The sequence below is a fragment of the Anolis carolinensis genome, chromosome 2 (genome assembly GCF_035594765.1).
Source record: "Anolis carolinensis isolate JA03-04 chromosome 2, rAnoCar3.1.pri, whole genome shotgun sequence".
NCBI lineage: Eukaryota > Metazoa > Chordata > Lepidosauria > Squamata > Dactyloidae > Anolis > Anolis carolinensis.
This window is the reverse complement of record NC_085842.1, coordinates 256,560,161-256,581,642: the sequence shown is the minus strand read 5'-3', so window position 1 is coordinate 256,581,642 and position 21,482 is coordinate 256,560,161. Positions and strand designations below refer to the sequence as shown.

The 21,482-nt window shown below is 40.5% G+C and overlaps 1 protein-coding gene across 1 annotated transcript; it reads right to left on the bottom strand.

Annotated features, from left to right (window-relative positions):
• Window positions 1–87: 87 nt before the first annotated feature.
• On the bottom strand, window positions 88–21,169 carry s1pr3 (sphingosine-1-phosphate receptor 3). Its single transcript, XM_062972104.1, has 2 exons — window positions 19,660–21,169; window positions 88–5,039 (listed from the first exon to the last, which is right to left on the bottom strand). Exon 2 carries the CDS (start codon window positions 4,900–4,902, stop codon window positions 3,769–3,771), a length of 1,134 nt encoding a protein of 377 aa, XP_062828174.1. The 5' UTR covers window positions 4,903–5,039; window positions 19,660–21,169; the 3' UTR covers window positions 88–3,768.
• Between the last annotated feature and the right edge of the window lie 313 nt (window positions 21,170–21,482).

Genomic DNA, 21,482 nt, shown 5'->3' with positions numbered 1-21,482 from the left:
TCATATCTATGATTTCAGCATCCTTGTCATGATACATATTGCTTTATTGCTGCATTTATAATGAGAGAGAAAGAATGAGGACCTTGCTGCATTAAGCAGTTTTTATTCAGTATGTCACTTTATACTGCCTGGTTTCTTTTCACAGTTTCACTACAGTCTTTTGTATTTTATCCAGAGATCCAGAAGTCAATGTACTTAGCTCTTTAAAAGATTCTAAACTCAGGGTAAAAACTATGCAAACCAACTATAAATGATAGACATTAAATAGTTGGGGGACAAGAAAACCCATAGGAATTTCCCTTGTTTTCAATGGCATTTATTTTAATTTAAGTTGGCTGAAGATTGTGCGCTTAGGCATAGTTGTCCAATAAAGTTGCCCGTCTTGAAAGTAGCTCCCCCTTTTCCCCAAAACCTTGTAAACATTTAACAATCTCCCAACTAAAGAAGGAATCCCTCAAATAACTATAACAGATGTATGCTATTGTAACAGAAATCTCTCCCCAATGTTGCATTCTGAATCACCCCAAAACTTGCTCCTGAGCAGACTTTAAAGGTATACAGGAGGTACGTAGTAAGGTAAAGGGAAAGCGGTAATGTGGGTGGATATCATTCTATCAGCTGAACAATTCCAATGACTCCTGGCCAATTGCACTGTGACTTACAAACATTTTGGAATCTAGAATGAAATCCCAAGTACTCCAACATAAAAGAAAATATATATTTTTTGCTCCCAGAATCCCAAGCTCCCAGAATCCACCAGCCAATTTGTCAATAAAAGTTAAGATTCAAGTGATATGGGAAATACTATATATGTATATTTGTGTATATGTGACGGCGCGAGTGGCGCCATCTATATGTCAAACTATAAGTTTCAAGATCTGAATTGTTGTATCATGCCTGATTTTGCCCTTACCCTGTAAATGTAGTTGGATTGGTTATTTATATCTGTCAATCAATGTTGTTTGTACCTGTTATATTGCTCACTCAGCAAAACTGTTTGGCTCCACCTCTTCCCCGAGTAGGACAGTGTTTCCTCTTTTCATTCCACCAGCAAGCTCTCTATTGGATGGACGTGAGAGAGAGACTTGGCACTAAAGGCCCTTCAAAAGTTACCTCTCAGCACCAATTCGGAGGTTCTTACCCTTGGGACTCACACTTCATGTTCAGGGCCAACCTGAACAACGTTGAGGAGTCTCAAGCGCCTTCACATCAGTCCTTTGGCAATAGAGGAAGACTCTTGTCTTCAGATATAGGTCATTGGACTGAGGCTGAGTTTGCTCCGGCATTCACAGCCAGAGAAAAAGGGATCTAGAAGGCTCCACAGACTTAAACAATCAAAGACTGTAATGTATATTTTCTTTTACCCCCTTTGTGAACAATAAACCCAGTTTTTGAGTTATCTACAGTGTTTTGGTCCTTGGGAGTTCCAGTTTCCCTAAAGGAGGGCAAGAAGCAATCCCCTGGGGAAAGATGTCATGTCCATGCCTCTTTCACTAAGAGTACAGCCCCAGGCGCGACGGCACAGTATAAGTTGACTATGTATAAGTCAAGGTCAAGTTTCAGGGCCAAAATTATGGATTTTGATATATCTAGGGCAAAACTTTGGAGCAAGTCGCAAACAAAACCTTTCTTTTAAAAATCCATAGACGAAACATACTTAGGAAGAGCTGAAAAGGAGAGGATATGTTTGTTTGAGGGGTTACAGTTGGGGTGGGGGTTAAATTGCATTGCTGATCTTCAAAGGTCTACATCTATACAAAATGCTGCTCCAGATGGGAAAAAGGTGAAGAATAAAAGAAGGAGGGAGGGCTGCCTTTCTTTCTCCAGTTTGGGCAGGAGAGAGGCAATGAGGTGGGAGCTTCTCGCCTCTGTCTCTTGTCACTTCCTTCATGCCAGGTTTCTATCTTTTTATGTTATACATAAGTACATTTGGTATGTTGGGGAAAACAGTGCCATGGCTTAGACAGATTTATTTTTCCATTTGGTCCAAAATTTTAAAAATCTCTTTCAAGGAGTAAAACAAAAATATATCTATTGATTGTTAAGTATATACATGATATAGACATGAAATTCCAAATTGGACTCTAAACTACATTCAATAATACAAAAAAAGATTCATGAACTGAGTAATTAAAAGTTGAATATTCCTTATCTGAAGTGCGAAGGACCTGAATTTTTTATTTTATTTTATTTTGGAGCATTTGTATTTGCATATATGCAAGTAATGGGATACTTTGGAGATGGGACTGAAATCTAAACATATTAATTTATGCTTCATATGTACCTTATACACAATTTTATACAATATTGTTAAATAATTGTATCACTGAAGTAAAGTTTGTGTACAATGAACCACCAGAAAACAAAAGTGTCACTATCTCAGCCATCCATGTGGACAATTTTGGATTTCAAAACATTTAGGATTTTGGAGGTATGTTCAACCTGTACTAGTAATTACAAAAATGCTGAATAAAATAGAATTGGCTTCTAGTCACAATAGCCATGTTTAGTTACACTCACAGAAAATTTGCATTGATAATTGCAGAACAGAATACTGGCTTGGTGCTTTTTCTTCTCCAACACTTTGTTTGTGAAATCTTTCTTCATTTGAAGCATACTTGCTCACAGTACTTGTTATGTTACAGAAGATTACCTTACACAGCATATCAAGGTTATAACATCAGATAATGTAAACACTTGCCACACAATTGGCATATTAAAAGAAATGTACAAATAAAAAGATAAAGAGGATGACACTTGAAATTTATCTGCTAGAATAACAAATCTCAAAAGAATATTCATAGTGTCAATATATGAACAATGAGTTACATTAAGGAAAATGCAGAAAAATAATCTTCCTATTAATTTCAGGAAGGACTGCTGATTTGCTTAGTACCTGTCTTTCTGTGTGAACAGTAACATTTCCTGCAATTCAATTTGTATGTATACATATACACATACATAATATGCAAAACATTGTCTACCATTTGTTCAGGAGCATTCATCCCTGTGCCACAATAATATGTGCAACTGTGATATTAGAGAATATTCACAAATATTGTGACTGATGCAGAAGAGCTCTTGAGCCATAGTATGTTGCCAAATTGTTCAGCTTCTGTGATGGAAGTGAAAGATGAGCTTGGAGCAGAAAGATGTCATGAATTGATCCTTGGAGTTGCCTTGCATATAGAAACCAGGAAGATCAAGGAGTTTTAAGGCAATGGAAGAGAGGCAGCAGATGGGCTAAGCAGACAAAAAGCAGATGGGGTACAGGAAACTCACTCAGATTTGCATCATATACATGGGAGCAGATTGGATGTTATACATCCATATAAAATAACTTGCCATTCCTTCTGTATTGTTTCTCTCATGCATATACATTTGAGGTTAACCAGTATCCAGAAAAAGACATGACAAAATGTGCCACTATAATTTACACAGACATTGTAGGAACTTGAAGTGGCATTTATGAGTTTCCTTAGTAGAACCCTGGTTCCAAATGGCTTGTGAAAAATATGTGTGGGTTTATGTGCTTTCAAGCCATTCATCAATTTACTAATTTAAAGTATCACCTCTTAGTCCACACAGCAAACCCAAGAACTTCTTGGGCCAGGAATACTCAAGGTCTAGGCACTAGAAATTCAGAAACTGGAGAATGCCCCATGCCCTAATTTAAGTGCATGAAATGCCACTAAAAGGGTTTGCATTTGGCTCAATAAGTCCAAAAAACCACAGAGAAGAATCCGTGGCTTGCAGAACTCATGAATTTCATTTGCAGAAGTTTCCATTATGAAATGAAGATTCATTTTTTTCAGCTGTACATGAAGAGCCTTTAGTCTGTGGGTAATCTTTCTTTGGTTTCTGTGTGTTGTTGCTGCTGCTGGATTTGCTACGACTCTGATCTGGAGTGGGCTGAATTGGCAAAGACATTGTGGCAGTGGCCTTCACCAGACAGCCACAAACCAGACGGAAGAATGCCCGGCGCATTTCTTTGCTTGCCAGGGTATAGATGATGGGGTTCATTGCTGAATTGAGGACTGCCAAGGCAATGAACCCATCTTCCTGGTATAAAATGCGACACTCTTTTACTTTGCAGGCAACATCAATCAGCAATAGGATAAACAATGGAGACCAGCAGGCGATGAAAACCCCAACAACAATCACAACTGTCCTAAGCAAGGCCATAGACCTCTCAGAGTTGTTATGATTAGTGACATTACGGCTACTGGACTTCACCAAAATGTAAATGCGGGCATAGAGAATTACAATGGCCAACAGGATGGCCATGAAGATGATGATACAAAAGGCCACATAGTGCTTGGAGTAGAGGGGCAAAATGGTGGAGCAGTCTTCTAAATTGTCAATACAGTTCCAGCCAAGGATTGGTAGAGCGCCCAGGGAAATTGAGATAAGCCAACATGTTCCAATAAGCAGGAAGACCCTGTACTTCTTATTAGCATCATATGGCCTCATTTTGATCATTGTTAAATGTCGCTCAATTGCAATAGCTAATAAGCTGAAGGTAGAAGCCCCCAGAGCTACAAACATGCTGCCCTCCCGAACAAACCAGATTCGGAAAGATAGTGTCATGGTCTTATTTCCAGACATCAAGATGTTGACCTTGTAAACAATCCCAGCCAGTAGGTCACAGAGGGCTAGATTGCCAATGAAAAAGTACATGCGGTTATGAAATTTGTGGTTCTTCCAGATGGCTATCAGCACCATCAGATTCTCCAGTATAATGAAACTGCAGATGATTAGTAGTGCAATGGTTGTCAGCCCTATTTCTTTCCCCCTTTTAAGCTTTCCAGTGTAATTATAATGGGAAAGTATCACAGGGTCCATTGCTTCGTAATCTTGATAGAAAAAGAGACCTGTGGGTGGTGTGGTGATCACAGCCATTTTCCAAACTGAGAATGTTTTATTCCAATTGATGTCCACAAGGGGGAGTCCAAGTCACACCCCTTGGAAGACGCCTTTGAAAACCGCTTTAAGTCCTCTACTCACTGCATGCCAGCATTCTGAATGGATAGCAAGTCCTGTAAAAAAACCAAAAAGAGACTATTTTAGTCAGTTGCCCTGTATTCCCTGATTTCATCTTAAGTGTGCTGTATATACCCCTGTATAAGTCGACGTCATATATAAGTTGAGGGAAGGTTTGAAGGTTAAAATTCTAGGCATTGATAGGATCCGTTGATAAGTTGAGGGTTACATCAGTTCTTTTCTGAATGCCTGAATTTCCCCACCCAGGCATTAAGAAAGGCAAGAAGCAGTGCCCTGGAAGACAGAGTACAGGGGATGAATGTTTCATTTAGGTTGTCCTTTATCACTCTACTCAGAGAAGGAGATGGTTCCCTTTTTGATCAAAGTTAAGGAACAGTAATCACATTGACCCATGTATATGGTGGTCCAGTTTGTTGGTTGATTTTGACAAAATGTCTAGACTTCTACAGGAGTATCTAGTACTTTTAAAACAACAATTGTATTCTCATGTTTTCCAGTATAATACACTACAGAACAATTTTGTGGACACTCAAAACGTTAAGCTAATTTGTTCTAAAGAGCGTATCTAGACTTTACAAGGAAAAAGGTGCTTCCAGTGATAATGGCTATCTCCTGCCAAGTTACAATGCATTAGGGAGTAAAGGAACAAAATGAATTTTATTTTAGTGGGAGGCTTGTGGCTTCCACATACCTTTCAAGTGGACCAACAAAGGAATTCCCCCAAAATAACTTCCTTTCAGCTCTTCCTCCTTCTACAGAACTTGTCCAACAAAATCCCTCTATGTCCTCCTTGGATGCATTGTAGATACTGCACAATCAGTCTGGTGTTCTGCTTATGATTAAGGCTTCTCTAGGCAAACAACTATGCATATATAACTGTCAAGTGCGGTGCCACAGAGTTCTATACTCGGCCTGATGTTGTTTATCAAATCTGCAGTAGAACCAAAATTTAGTAAGCATAGCTAATATCCCAGGAGACAGATTCAGGATTCAAAATGACCTTAACATACCGAGAGCTGGGCCAAAACTAACAAGACATGGTTTGCATCCGGTTACTCAATTGTGTCATATTTGATACAGAACTTCAGCCCATATTTCAACAGGATCAAACACATTGAAACACACAAATATATGATGTGTTGTCAAATGCTTTCTTGGCCAGAATCACTGGGTTGTTGTGCATTTTCCGTGCTGTATGACCATGTTCCAGAAACATTATGTCCTGTTATTTCACCCACATCTATGGCAGGCATCCTCAGAGGTTGTGAGGTATATTGGAAAACTAAGCAAGGGAGGTTTTATGTCTGTGGAAGGTCCAGGGTGGGAAAAAGAACTCTTGTCTGTTGGAGGCCAGTGGGAATATTTTAATTAATCACCTTGATTAGCATTAATGGCCTTGCCAGATTCATGGCCTGACTTCTTCCTGCCTGTTTGGAGGTGTTAGCTGCCCCTGATTGATATAGGATGGGTGGCAGCTGTCTTGACAGTAATACGTGTGAAAAAGGACTAGTGTTCTTAGAAGACACAGGCCAACAATGTGATACTATAGCCAAAAATGCTAATACAATTCTAGGCAAAATCAACAAGACTAGGGCATCCAGTCTGAAGGAAGTAATAGTGCCGTTCTATCCAGCTTTGGTCAGACTTCATTTCACCTGGAACATTGTATACAGTTTTGGGCTCCACAGTTCAAGAGTGACCTCTTGGCTCAAATATCTGAAGGAATGTCAGCTAGCAAGCTTTTTTTGCTCCAGAGACAAGGACACAAATGAATAGACTCACACCAGAAGAAAAAATATTCCACCAACAACATTAGGATCAATTTCTAAACAGTAACTGTTTGACAGTGGAACAGACTGGCTTGGAGGCTCTCCTTCTCTGGTGGTCTATAAACAGTGGTTAGATGGACATCTCTCTGGAGTGCTTTAGATGTGTAACCCTGCAGGGCAAAAGGCTGGACTAGATGCCACTTGGAAGACTTCTTCTGACTCAGATTCTATGCCTGGAAGCCACTTGCCCTCTGTGTACACAGGAGTGTGGAGCTTTGGGAAGTGGCTTACTGGCTGACTTACCTAGTTCCCTCTTCAAATGTAGTGAAAGTCTGTTGGATTGTCTAGCAAGCATCTGGTTTGCAAGGTTTTCAGGGCTTGGGTTCTCCCAAGGAAGATTTGCCCTTCACCTATAACTGGGGTGAGGAAAATGCAGTTCTGGGGCTGCATATAGTCTCCTATGGGTGATTTTTTGAGGCCTCCAGTCTCTCCAGATATTCCAACCAAACCAAACAATGGATTGCCTCTCCTATTGGAATAGCACCTTGTACTCCTCTATTCTATCGACGTCTCACTCTTTAATATTAAAAAATCCCCTTTTCATTTTCAGAAGCAAAGTGGACTTCAGCCACTTCTATACCCCCCCCCCCCCGGTGTGTTTTGGAAGACTACATTGGCCTTCAGTGGGGAAATGGGGTAAAAACCTGACCCCTGGAGCTGCCACTGTTTCCCATCCTGACCTACACATACCATCTGGGAATATGAAGACAACATGGATAGATGGATGGATGGTGCCTCATTTGGGGGATATAATAGTAAGCAGAAGGTACTTCTGTGTATTTCAGAGTTCCCATAGGTATGGAGGATAATCTATTTGTAGGCATTGCATCTGATTAGCTTAAATTCACAAAACTTATTTGTTGAGGGAATATGAGGCCATAGATAATGCCTTTTCACAGTAGCATATGAAACAAATAGCATCCATCACGGGCACTCAATAGCTTTATTAGATGGAAGAGATCCTACTTAAACATATGATGATATGAGTATTTCTTATTGTACCAGCCAAGATAATGGATAGCACAGTGATGTGATGCAAAATTTTGAAGAGCATTTGCTCATCATGAGAGTCCTCTTAGTCATACTCTCCAGAAGAATCCAAAAATGCAAGGGACTGCCTTGATCCATGTCAACAAACCAGTTTCAGTAGCTTTTATTTTTACCACAAACATCTTTAAAAATATTACTGTATTTATATATTTATATATATTACTATGTTCCCCGAAAATAAAACAATGTCTTATATTAATTTTTGCTCCCAAAGATGTGCTAGGTCTTATTTACAGGGGATGTCTTATTTTTACATGAAGAAGAATTCACATTTATTGTTGAACAAAAAAAGAACATTTATTATATACTGTACAGTAATTGTCATCACCATCCAACATAACCAGACAAACTGTGAATCCTATCAATAATTTCTTGTTACTACCATTATTTTCATGTACAACAATCTATGGTATGGTATGTACATTTACCAATCCTGTATGCTCTGGTGTTCTGTTCAGCAGGCGTACTTTCCAACAAAAACGTTGCTAGGTCTTACTTTCTGGGGAGGCCTTATATTTAGCAATTCGGCAAAACCTCTACTAGGTCTTATTTTCAGGGATGTCTTATTTTCGGGGAAACAGAGTACATTCAAAGGGAATAGGGGAGAATGAGGGGATGGTTGTCTTGTTTATTGTTGTCCTTGTTAAGAAAAATCCGAGTACCTTGATCCTGCAAGCCTTAGTTCTTTTATACTATACTTCTGGTATATCAGCCAGTTACCTATTATTTTTCTGGGGAGAATATTTGCCATCTTATGAGTTAATACACTGGGGGGTAGAGAAAAATGGATCAAGTAAGTGGTTGACAATGACTTGTAATGGATGTGGGTGACTGGAGTTTGGAATACTGCTTTACAAAAGTAATTCTCTTCCATGGCTGAATGTGTAAGGAAGATTGCCTGGATTTGTCTACTCTATTACAAAGCCTTTAGGGCAACCATGTTTTACTCATTAATGCTTGGCTTGACCTGTTTCACAGTGCAGTTATAAAGTTATGGCAACAGAAAACTTTGTATACCACCTTGAGAGATCTGAAGGAATAGTAAGATAAAAATCTCATTAAAAAAAAGATTCTTCACTCATAGAATATTAACACGGCAGCCCAATGGCAGAATAAACTGTTATACTAAATGTGATACATTTCTCCTTTTTCAGAGAAATTCATAAAGGGCATCTTTTTCAGAAAAATATGAAAGGAGTAAACTCGACACCCATTTGATTCTATACTGTACATGGCAACATGAAAACTCAAACAAACAACAGACATAGTGAGCATATTTCAGCTTTCCTTCTTTCTTGTGTGGGTGGCCTTAAATAGAAGCCATATCCACAAATTACCATTTTTAGACCAGAGAAAAGCAAGCGTATTTCAAGTAAAAAAGCAAACATTAGCAGACAGGGGGTAGAGAAAACCACATTCCCCTACTGCTCCACATAGGGATTCATCTCTGATGAGCCATTGTGTATAATCTGTCAAGTATCCATCAGCAGCACTAAAATCTAGGCTAATATTGGCTTTCAAAACAAACTTGTTTTCTTGCTTCATTTTTGAAAATGTTTGTGTCTACTAAGACTACACTTTAGATAACAATATGTTCCAAGCACTGATTCCTGGAAAGTGCAAAGACTCTTAATAATTCACTATTTGTCTTGGCTTCTGTGGTTGTGTTCTTTTTAAAAGCCTGTGTATAAATCTGACAAATGGTATCAACTAATTGCAGTGGGTTTTAACCACAATTAACAAAAGCTATATTTAAGAGCAGTGTTCTCACCACCTTTATGCTTTCTTCACTGAAACCACATAATATGCTTGTGTGAGTACATGGTTGCTGTGATCTTTATTTCCTCTAGGGTTCAAAGGGTCTTTCAGAACAAACCATGGGAAAGCTTTAAAATAATTTCAAATTCTAATGATAAAACTCACAAAGTTTCCTTGATCTTTTGTGATGGAGCAAACCTGTTTTCTGCTGCTCTCGAGGGCAGGGCTGGAACAAAGGGTTTCATATTAAAAGGAACACAACACACCAGACATCACAGTTGTGGAAAGGAAAAAGGTTTGGATCATTGATGTTGCCATCCCAGGTGACAGTTGCATTGACTAAAAACAACAGGAAAAACTCAGCCGCTCAAGATTGAACTTCAAAGACTCTGGCAGAAACCAGTACAGATGGTCCCGGTGGTGATCAGCATATTGGGTGCTGTGCCAAAAGATCTCAGCCAGCATTTGGAAACAATAGACATTGACAAAATTACGATCTGCCAACTGCAAAAGGCCACCCTACTGGGATCTGCACGCATCATCTGAAAATACATCACACAGTCCTAGACGCTTGGGAAGTGTTCAACTTGTGAGTTTGTGATATAAAATCCAGCATATCTATCTTGTTTGCTGTGTCATAATAAAATAATAATAATAATAATAATAATAATAATAAGAAGAAGAAGAAGAAGAAGAAGAAGAAGTTGTTTATTTGTTCAGTCACTTCCGACTCTTCGAGACCTCATGGACCAGCCCATCTATTATTATTATTTATAATAATAAATAATAACAATAATTTTATTTCTTACCCGCCACTCCTCATGGCTCAAGGCAGGTGAGAACATTACTAAAACTCACAATAATTTAAAATCATTCTGTAAAATGCACATATTAAAACTTATTTCTACAAAATGCATATTAAAATACACAGAACAAAGATTAAATATAAGACGCAATTAAAAAATTTGTCATTATGTATTATGTATTTTAAATTCCAACATCTCATTTAGCTGTCAGATCCCTTCTGGCAGGCCGTTAGAAGTTAGATGTCCCGAGAAGATGATGAAATGAAGTCACATTTTCAGCTTGCAGTGTAAATTCACAATTTCTTTTGCAAATTGCTTTCTAATTTTTCATAGCAAGAGACAAATCATTGTAAAATGTGAGGCACAAAACCAGGGGGAAATTAACTTAGTATAACAGATAATGAACCTATGATAAAAATAACACTTTATCTTTTAAAAGCTAGGTCTGTACTGAAATAAATACTCCCAAACAGACCACCTTAACCCAAGAATGAAAATTAATGATTGGAGTGTTAAAATATGATGTCTTCTAACATCTGGAAGGGAATTTCCTCACATTAGCTGAACAGGATATTGGATGCGATCCTGAATTACTAGTGTTCACATCTTTAGTACTTACAACTAATTTAGAAGAATGAATGCCATACCATCATTTGAACACATACCATCATTTTATGAGCTGTAGTAACCTTTTTTGGGGTGAACTACACTTTTTTTTGGGAACACCTGAATATGAATCGGTAGGTTTCCATGGTAAACCAAAACAATGAACTTCAGAGCCTGTGGCAAGGAAGTGGTTTGAAACTGTTGCCAGGGCCAATCCCTCAAAGCAGCAGGAATTTGCAGCAAAAGGAACACAAAGCCTCTATTTCCCTAGAAGATATAGGTATGCCAAGCAGGCAGATGCACAACTGCTCCTGGTCGCAATATAACACATCCAGCAGATAGAATCCCGTGTATTTCATAATACTCTTGAATATTGCTTCATTTGCTGTGCTAGCATTATGATTCCATAGTTCCATCCTATGAAATCCTGAGATTTATAGTTTAGGGAGAGGTATTCAGTATTCTCAGTCAGGGAGCTCCAGTGACTCATAGTACTACAAGCTCCAGGATTACATAGGATACAACCACACAACCATTAAAATAGAGCCATAGCTCTATAATTATGTAGTGTGAAAGGGCTCCTAGTTGAAGAATGATTCAGCTGACAGTCCGCTTGGGTTTTGACCATCACTTCTAGCCTTGACAGGCAGTGGCTAAAGCTGGAAAAGGACCAAATTAGATGTAACAGGGTGTCCACCTGCACTTTTGACGAGTGTGAGCACATAACATGTGAGTACGGCTGTCTGGTCTCTATATGAAAAGGAATATGTGCGTAAGTAGAACTGAGCCCTCCCTGCTCCAGTTTGTCTCACTGGGCTTCCTTCCACAACACAATTTTCTCCTCTGAACCCAATTTACTTCTAGTCTCAAAGACGGAGTCAAGGAATATTGCTTCAAGCAGACAGCATATCCACCTTCTCTGTGTAACCTTTTCCATATGAAGAGACTCACCGCTTCTATAAATGAGAATGAACATGTTGATATGCTGCTCACTGGAGGGAAAGATATTAGAGGCAAAGATGAAGTATTTTGGCCACATCATGAGAAGACAGGATAGCTTGGAAAAGATCGTGATGCTGGGGGAAATGGAAGGAAAAAGGAAGAGAGGCAGACCAAGGGCGAGATGGATGGACGATATCCTTGAAGTGACTGGCTTGACCTTGAAGGAACTGGGGGCAGCGACGGCTGACAGGGAGCTCTGGCGTGGACTGGTCCATGAGGTCACGAAGAGTCAGAAACAACTGAACGAATAAAGAAGAAGAAGCTCTCCATTGTGCTGAATTTAGTCCTGACATGGAAAAAACCAGGAGTGGACAGCAAGGGGCTCACAGAATGCATGTGTCCTCTGGTCATTTTTGCGCCCTGGTTCCCATTCACTGCTGGCAATGTCAAGCCATGTTCTTTCTTTTCCTTCTCTTCCAGATGAGAAAGAAATGTTGTGCTCTTACACTGACAAGCAGGGACCTACGCAGTAGTAAGCTACAGTGCCAACCTTCTGCACCTTATCAAGGCCCCTCAATGGGAGGGTTTTTAATATATCCCTCCAAATCTGCTCATCCCTGATCTAGATCAACCAACTCTGACAGCTGTCTTCTGAAATTTAGTAATGAATACCTTATATGAGGGGATTTCAAAGAAAGCAATAAGTAGCCCCAAGTTAAGATTCTGTTGCAGATGTTAGTCATACAGGATCCCAGCCAATGAGGGATCATTCATCTGAAGTGCATATTTAGGTACATACATACATATAAACCTTCTCCCTGGAGGTGAAAACATTGACCATCCATTTCTCTTTACGCTGGGCACCCTTGAGATTACATTAATATAATGATTATAGGAATGGTTGACAGACACACTGATATCTAAGGGATGCAGTAAACAAAAGGTTTTTCATAAAGACAGTATCTGAATATATTCAGGTCATCTTTGAATTTAGCTTTCAGATCACAGTTGGCTTTTGATGCTGTGATAGGTGCCATGTGAACTTGCCACTTGAGTGAATATTGCTTGCAATAATCTACCTAGATCAGACATTACACTTCACAGATTGTAAGCTCCAACCAAATTGAGGCCTGAGCAAATTGGGAACAAAACAGGAACAGTGCTGGTATAGCTACCACTAGATTAGATGGTGTATTGTCCCTGGACCAGTTGAGACCACCTCCATTTCCTTTGTCCTTATCTTACCCTCCCACAGTATCTGCTGGAATGAACAAACTGCCTTGCATGACAAGCAAAAATGAAGTAGCGCCATTTGAGCCTTTGTTGTGAGCTAAGGATGCTACCATCAACCCCATTTGATCTTCCATTCCTTTCTACTTGCCTGTATTTATTATTTATTTGTTGAATATATGTTCATTGCTTCAAAGTCCATAAGGGCTCCTGAGCCAACTACCAAATAAAAGGTTTACTTGGCTTGCCCATTGTCCCCTGGGCTCTCAGGCATTAAGGTATACCCTTAGAGATGGGTGGTGGGTGAAAGATATCCTACCTTTACTAAGTCCCTTAAAAACTCCTGTCTCATATCACCTGAAGTGGATTGAGTCAACTGTCACATTGTTCGGCTAGAAAGACACAGTAGGAAGCACAACAAATACACAGGTCAGTTGTATACGTAGCAATATTTGGGATGTGTGGAATTGAGCATTTGTGGTTACTGAGATTTCAGCTCCTTTAATATCTATATATATAAAAGAGTGATGGCATCACGGTAATTCACAAAACAACAAAAGTACAGGCCCCCCAACCTCAAAATTTGACAACACAACCCATCATCCACGCCTCAAGGTTGATACAACAAAAAGAAAAGAAAAATAAAGTCCTAATTAGAGGGAGAGCAATAATTTTTTTTATCCAATTGCTGCCAGTTTAGAGGGCTAATCTCTGCCCGCTTGGTTGCCTAGCAACCAAGGGACAGCCAGGTTTCAGTTAGGGGACAGGCAGATTTAGGCCTCACTTAGACTTCTTCCACAGATTATCTAATTTGCACTGGATTATATGGCAGTGTAGACTTAAGGCCCTTCCACACAGCTATATAACCCATTTATAATCTTATATTATCTGCTTTGCACTGGATTATCTTGACTCCACACTGCCATATAATCCACTTCAGTGTGCATTTTATACAGCTGTGAAGAAGGGGCCTCATATAATCCAGTTCTAAGAAGATAATTTAAGATTATCAATATACAGTAGAGTCTCATTTATCCAACGTAAACAGGCCAGCAGGATAAGTGAATATGTTGGATAATAAGAAGGGATTCAGGAAAAGCCAATTAAACATCAAATTAGGTAATCGTTATACAAATTAAGCACCAAAACATCATATTATACAACAAATTTGACAGAAAAAGTAGTTCCATGCGCAGTAATGCTATGTAGTATTTACAGTAGAGTCTCACTTATCCAACACTCGCTTATCCAACGTTCTGGATTATCCAACGCATTTTTGAAGTCAATGCTTTCAATATATCGTGATATTTTGGTGCTAAATTCATAAATACAGTAATTACTACATAGCATTACTGCATATTGAACTACTTTTTCTGCCAAATTTGTTGTCTAACATGATGTTTTGGTGCTTAATTTGTAAAATCATAACTTAATTTGATGTTTAATAGGGTTATCCTTAATTCCTCATTATCCAACATATTCGCTTATCCAACGTTCTGCCGGCCCGTTTATGTTGGATAAGTGAGACTCTACTGTACTGTATTTACAAATTTACCACTAAAATATCACAATGAATTTAAAACACTGACTACAAAAACATTGATTATGAAAAGGCAGACTGCGTTGGATAATCCAGAACATTGTATAAGCGAATGTTGGATAAGTGAGATTCTTCTTTAATATGAAATAATTACTGGGATAGAATAATGCAGAACAATATAATCTCTAAAACCAGGACAGTAAATAAACAGGGGAATTCCACACAGGAAACAACCGGGGCCAGCTAACACCTCCCAACAAAGTATTCCCATCATCAAAGTCTGGCAAATCCTGTTTTCTCAGGGCCACAGACAGTAGAAGCACATAAAATATCGCAAACAACACCACTCTGAAAACAAGGGAATTCCAGACAGGAAACAATCAGGGCCAGCTAACACCTCCCAACAAAGTATTCCCATCATCAAAGTCTGGAAATTCCTCTGTTTTCTCAGGGCCACAGACAGTAGAAGCACATAAAATATCGCAAACAACACCACTCTGAAAACAAGGGAATTCCAGACAGGAAACAATCAGGGCCAGCTAACACCTCCCAACAAAATATTCACTCAGGGAGGAAACAGCCAGGCTTTAAAGCTGCAAGGCCATTACATCCTAATCATTTTTCCTAATTGCAGCATTCATACTTGCCTCCAACAAACAAACAAAAACCAATCAGAAATATTGTATATTCACAACCTTTAGGAAATAATATCCCCTGATGGCACAGCGTGTTAAGGCGCTGAGCTGCTGAACTTCTGGACCGAAAGGCCACAGGTTTGAATTGGGGGAGCGGAGAGAGCCCCCACTGTTAGCCCCAGCTTCTGCCAACCCAGAAGTTCGAAAACATGCAAATGTGAGTGCATCAATAGGTACTGCTCCGGCGGGAAGGTAACGCCGCTCCATGTAGTCATCCCACATGACCTTGGAGGAGTCTACGGACAACGCCGGCTCTTCGGCTTAGAAATGGAGATGAGCACCAACCTCCAGAGTCAGACACGACTGGACTTAATGTCTGGGGAAAACCTTTACCCTTGACCTTAACTACCACCAATTCCTCAATACTTTATTTCCCATACCACCAGACTTCGCCACAGCAACGCGTGGCCGGGCACAGCTAGTATCTATAGATAACTATGCTATGGCTCACATAAGGTACGAGAACACTCGTAGAACGCTAACTGTTGGGACACCCCTTATTTTAAGAGAATCCCACTTCATATTTGAAAATACTGCATTCCCTGAACACATAATGGGCATCTCTTATTTCTATACACTGACACCACTATGGATATTTGAATACCTCAGCACTGCGATGACCGTTTCCTTTCAAAATCTTTGCAATTTCCCAGGAGCTGATTTATACTTCCCATAGTCATGGTCATTTAGGGGATCATCTCTTGTGATCATTTAACCAGGATATGCAAAAAGTGATTGGAGGAATTCTCATGCACTTAATTCATCCTGTTAATATGTGCATTATAACTTTGGAAAAGTGGCTCTTTTCTTTTGCTTTGGACTTTTCAAAGAAACTCTACATTCTAAAGTGCCCATCTACATCAGTCTGTACAGTGTGATTAATAACGATGGGAAGATGGCCTTCTCTCTTGAAGCTTTGTTTCTCCAAATGTTGCTCAGAATTATTTTTTTGTTTCTAGTTTTAATTAAGGTTTCTGGTTTAAGAGCCTCAGGATGGTACCTCAAGTATAACTGTGGGGGAGGGGGTTTCCCACAAATAAGATTCTTGCCCACTTCCAATAAAATGTTCCATCAGCTCACAATTTTGAGAACTGAACATTTCAGTTGGATATTTAGAAATATACTTTGAATACAGTGAGCAAAGTTGAGTACAGTGGGGCTTTTGTATTTATTGGGGTTTGGTTCCAGGGTTCCTTGTGGATGCCAAAACTAAGTCCCATTATATATAACAGCATAGTAAAATGGAGTTCCTTATACAGAATGGAAAAAACAAGGTTTGGCTTTATTTTTTAAATATACAGTAGAGTCTCACTTATCCAACACTTACTTATCCAACATTCTGGATTATCCAACGCATTTTTGTAGTCAATGTTTTCAATATATCGTGATATTTTGGTGCTAAATTCATAAATACAGTAATTACTACATAGCATTACTGCGTATTGAACTACTTTTTCTGCCAAATTTGTTGTCTAACATGATGTTTTGGTGCTTCATTTGTAAAATCATAACCTAATTTGATGTTTAATAGGCTTTTCCTTAATGCCTCCTTATTATCCAACATATTCGCTTATCCAACATTCTGCCGGCCCGTTTATGTTGGATAAGTGAGACTCTACTGTATTTTCAAGCTGTGGGTAGCTGAATCTGTGGATGTAGAATCTGTAGGTATGAAAGCCTGACTCTGCTACCAATCTAAGAGTTCTTGGTGTAAATCTTTTAATGTCTCACTTTCTGAAATGCTAGAAAAATGGGGACTGAAGGACAATTCTACTTGGTGGGGAAACATTTTTATTTGGGAAGCAATGCCCCTTTTCACACATGCCCATTATATATAACATAATATATATGTTATATATAATGGGCATGGATCCTCTTCCAAAGAAGCTCTCATTGACTGTTGCACAAGGAAACCTGTTCCATCCCAATGTGTTCCTTAGTTCAGGCATTCCCCAAGTTATGAACAAGATAGGTTCTGTAAGTTTGTTCTTAAGATGAATTTGTGTGTAAGCCAGAACAGGTACATTTTATAAATGTAATTCTAAATCTCTCTCTTTCGCCCTCTCGCTCTCTCGCTCTCTCTCTCTCTCTCTCTCTCTCTCTCTCTCTCTCTCTCTCTCTCTCTCTCTCTCTCTCTCTCTCTCTCACACACACACACACACACACACACACTTTGGATAGCATAAGGAAGGGCTGACACCCCTGTGGAGTTTGTTTTGCTGTCTGTGTCCCTGTTCAGAAGATTTCATCTCACTTTCTGTCCCTGTGATAAAAAAAAATGTGTGTTGTGGAAACAAGGATTGGTGATACAGCATCAGTGGAGATACCTTTTCCCCATGATAACTCTTCCAGGAATGGATTTCACTTCTTAGGGGCAGATTTTCTGTTGTCTCACCCCATTCTTAACTATGAGTTGTTTACAAGTAGAATGTTTGTAACTCAGGGACAGCCTGTATTCCATTTAAACCCAATTAACTGGAAATAATTAAGAACAGCAACTATGACAGCAATGACAACTATTAATAAGGAGTTTACAGTCCTAGTATCTAGCAACTTCATAATGCTTAGAGGTGAAACTTAAACCATTGAAACCTAAACCAACCAGGAACCTTTGACATCAGGTGCATCTACACTGAAGAATTCATGCAGTTTGACACTACTACAACTGGCATGGTCCAATGCTATAGAATCATAGAAGTTGCAGCTCTGCAAGGTCTTCAGCCAGTGAGTACTGGTGCCTCACCAAACGACTTGTTCTCAGGATTCCATAACCTTGAGCCATGGCAGTTAAAGCAGTGACAAACTGCATTCACTGGGTTGCTGTGAGTTTTCTAGGTTGTATGGCCATGTTCCAGAAGTTTTCTCTTCTGACGTTTTGCCCACATCTATGGCAGGCATCCTCAGAGGTGGTGAAGTATATTGGAAACTAAGCAAGGGAGGTTTATATATCTGTGGAAGGTCCAGGGTGGGAGAAAGAACTCTTGTCTGTTGGAGGCAAATGTGAATGCTACAAATAATCACCTTGATTAGCACTGAAAAGCCTTGCAGTTTTCCTGGGGGAATTCTTTCTTGGGAGGTGTTAGCTGGCCCTGATTGTTTCCTCCCCCAGGCAGGAATCAGCCAGGCTTTGAATCCACAAGGCTTTTCAATGCTAATCAAGGTGACTATTTGCAGCATTCACACTTGCCTCCAACAGATAAGAGTTCTTTCTCCCACCCTGGACCTTCCACAGTTATAAAAACCTCCCTTGCCTATACCTCACAACCTCTGAGGATGCTTTTCATAGTTGTGGGCGAAACGTCAGAAGAGAATACTTCTGGAACATGGCCACACAGCCCGGGAAACTCACAGCAACCCAGTGATTCCGCCCATGAAAGCCTTCCACAGCAGAAACTACATTCACTCTACAGTGGAGATGCGCCCCGCTCTTAAAAGTGGCTGCGCTTCCTGAAATCGGGGGGACCGACGTTATCCATAGAGTGTAGTCCCAGCTTGCTGAAGTTTCATTGTATTCAACGGGTCTGCTCTTAGCAAGGTTAATCATGGATTTATCCCACCAAAGCGCACCTTTGAAAGGATGGCATGTCAAACAAAGGAGGGAATGGGAAAGTTGTGCAAAAGAGGGTCTCTAGCTTCTCTCCCCCCCCCCCCCTTAGGAAATTGCCCTTTCTTTGGGCAACTTTAGCTGGGAAATAACTGGGAAAATCTCTCTGCCACCCTCCTTTTCTCCAGACCTTTCTCTCAACTATAGAAATAACTCTGAAAAGAAAGAGGCGCGGGAGAGGAGAAAGTGTGATGGCACCTCCAGGACTAAAACGCTGTCTCTCTTAGCACCCCTCCGTTGGTGTCCAACAAGCCCTTGGCTGTATCTACATTGCAGAAACAATGCAGTTTGACACCACTTTAACTGACGTGGCTCGATGCGATGTTGTCGATTCACAGGGACTTGAGCCTTCTCTTGTCCTCGCCAGAGTCCTCTAGCATTCAGCCAGGGTAGTTTAAAAAAGTGACGGCACATTGCATTCATTCCTCAGTGTACATGCCCCTCCTGTTGCTTAATTCGGAGCAATTTCAACGTGCCCTGGTCCTCAGGTTCCTCTCCCTCTCCGAAAGAGATCTGGAGGGACTATTGAGCATGCAAGGACCCATGCCTCCCCATTTACAACCTCCCCCCCCGATCTTTCTGAGCCTCAGTTTACCTGGGTCTCTCCGGGGGTCCTTTCCTGGCGCTCCTCATCTTGGCTCAGAAGGAGATCCGCTGCCTTCGATGCCTGCCTGCCTTTCTCCCTTTCTTTCCTGCCTCCCGGTTGATGCCTTGCGGGAAGTCCTGCTGCTCCTAAAGCGCCCAAGAATCGTCCCATCCAAACTTTTCCAAGAAGCAGAAGCAGCGGCGGCAGCAGCAGGAAGAGGAGTTGTAGCCAGACAGACGCGAGGGAGAGATGCTGCTGCTGCTGCGGCTGCTGCTCCTGGAGCTCCTCCCCTCCGAAATCGGCCCCTTCCCCGTCCTTTTCACTTCCCTCCCACCAGACCCCCTCCTGCTCCCCACTGGGCTCATTCTGCATTCCTTCTCCCAGAGTCTTTCCACCCACTCAGCCACCCACCCCTTCATTCACCTCCCATCACAGATCTCACTCCCATCTCTCTTTCTTCCTCTGAATTTGCCCGACTCCTCTTCCAAGCTGCCCACCAGCCCCCAAACTCATAACTCCAGATTTTATTTCGTTTTATTATAAAGGCAACCAAAACTTTGAGGAGTTTTCGAGTATGGAGGGAGAGGACTTCCTCTTCTCAAAGAGGGTTTTCCCAGGTCAGGTCTTTGCAGGAAGGTTGAGAGCTTCATCTCAGGAAACATTCAGTTCCATGTGCTTCAAGAAGGATGACAATGTCTGGGGTTAAACCTATACTGAAATCAGCAAGAAAGTGGGTTATGATTGACAAAAGTTCAGGCTCCATAGAATCATAAAATCATAGAGTTGGAAGAGACCTCATGGGCCATCCAGTCCAACCCCCTGCCAAGAAGCAGGAAAATCACATTCAAAGCACCCCGACAGATGGCCATCCAGCCTCTGCTTAAAAGCTTCCAAAGAGGGAGCCCCCACTACAGTCCAGGGCAGAGAGTTCCACTGCCAGACAGCTCGCACAGTGAGGAAGTTCTTCCTAATGTTCAGGTTCCACGTCCTAGTCTCCAGGGCAGCAGAAAACAAGCGTGCTCCCTCCTCCCTATGACTTCCCCTCACATATTTATACATGGCTATCATGTCTCCCCTCAGCCTTCTCTTCTGCAGGCTAAACATGCCCAGTTCTTTAAGCCGCTCCTCATAGGGCTTGTTCTCCAGACCCTTGATCATTTTAATCGCCCTCCTCTGGACACATTCCAATACATCCTTTGGCTGAGATCTTGCCTCAGAAGGAGTCATCCCTTCACTTCTGCAGCTTTGACTTCTGAGGAACTGATGGTTCATCATGTGACCTAATGAAAAATCATAATGTATAGTCCACGCACTGCTTTGCCAGAAAAAGAAGATATGGGCCACGCAGGTGAACAATAAAGAACAAGTGGCTTATTCTTCTTAAACCAAAAACAATACATGTACAATGTGCTCAGTTGCACCAACTCACATAATGTCCTTTTGTGAGAGATTTGAAATAGTCTTTCTTTTGTCCATGTGGATAAATTCCTTCCAGAAACTCATGAAGCCAGAGCCCACTTCAAACTCATTTTGATTTTTCATTACTCACAAAAGGCATTGCAGACTAATTCAACCAGAGAAGTCAGCCATAGCAGAGCACATGATGAACAAGTTGCCATTTGAAAACAGATCTAGACATGTTTCATTATTTTTGAATGTATATTTTCTGATTGTATATTAGATTGTTTGTGTCAAATAATTAATAAAATAATTTCAACACCCCCCCCCCCCCCCAAATTCTCATGCTTAACAGCTCTCCAGACATGGCTCAACTAATCAGCTTCATGTATCGTATTTTGCATTTGACACAGATGCACATTAACTGATTTCTT

Bases quoted from the DNA above. Each gene is read 5' to 3' on its own strand.
- s1pr3 (XM_062972104.1), bottom strand. From the start codon at position 4,902: ATGGCTGTGATCACCACACCACCCACAGGTCTCTTTTTCTATCAAGAT.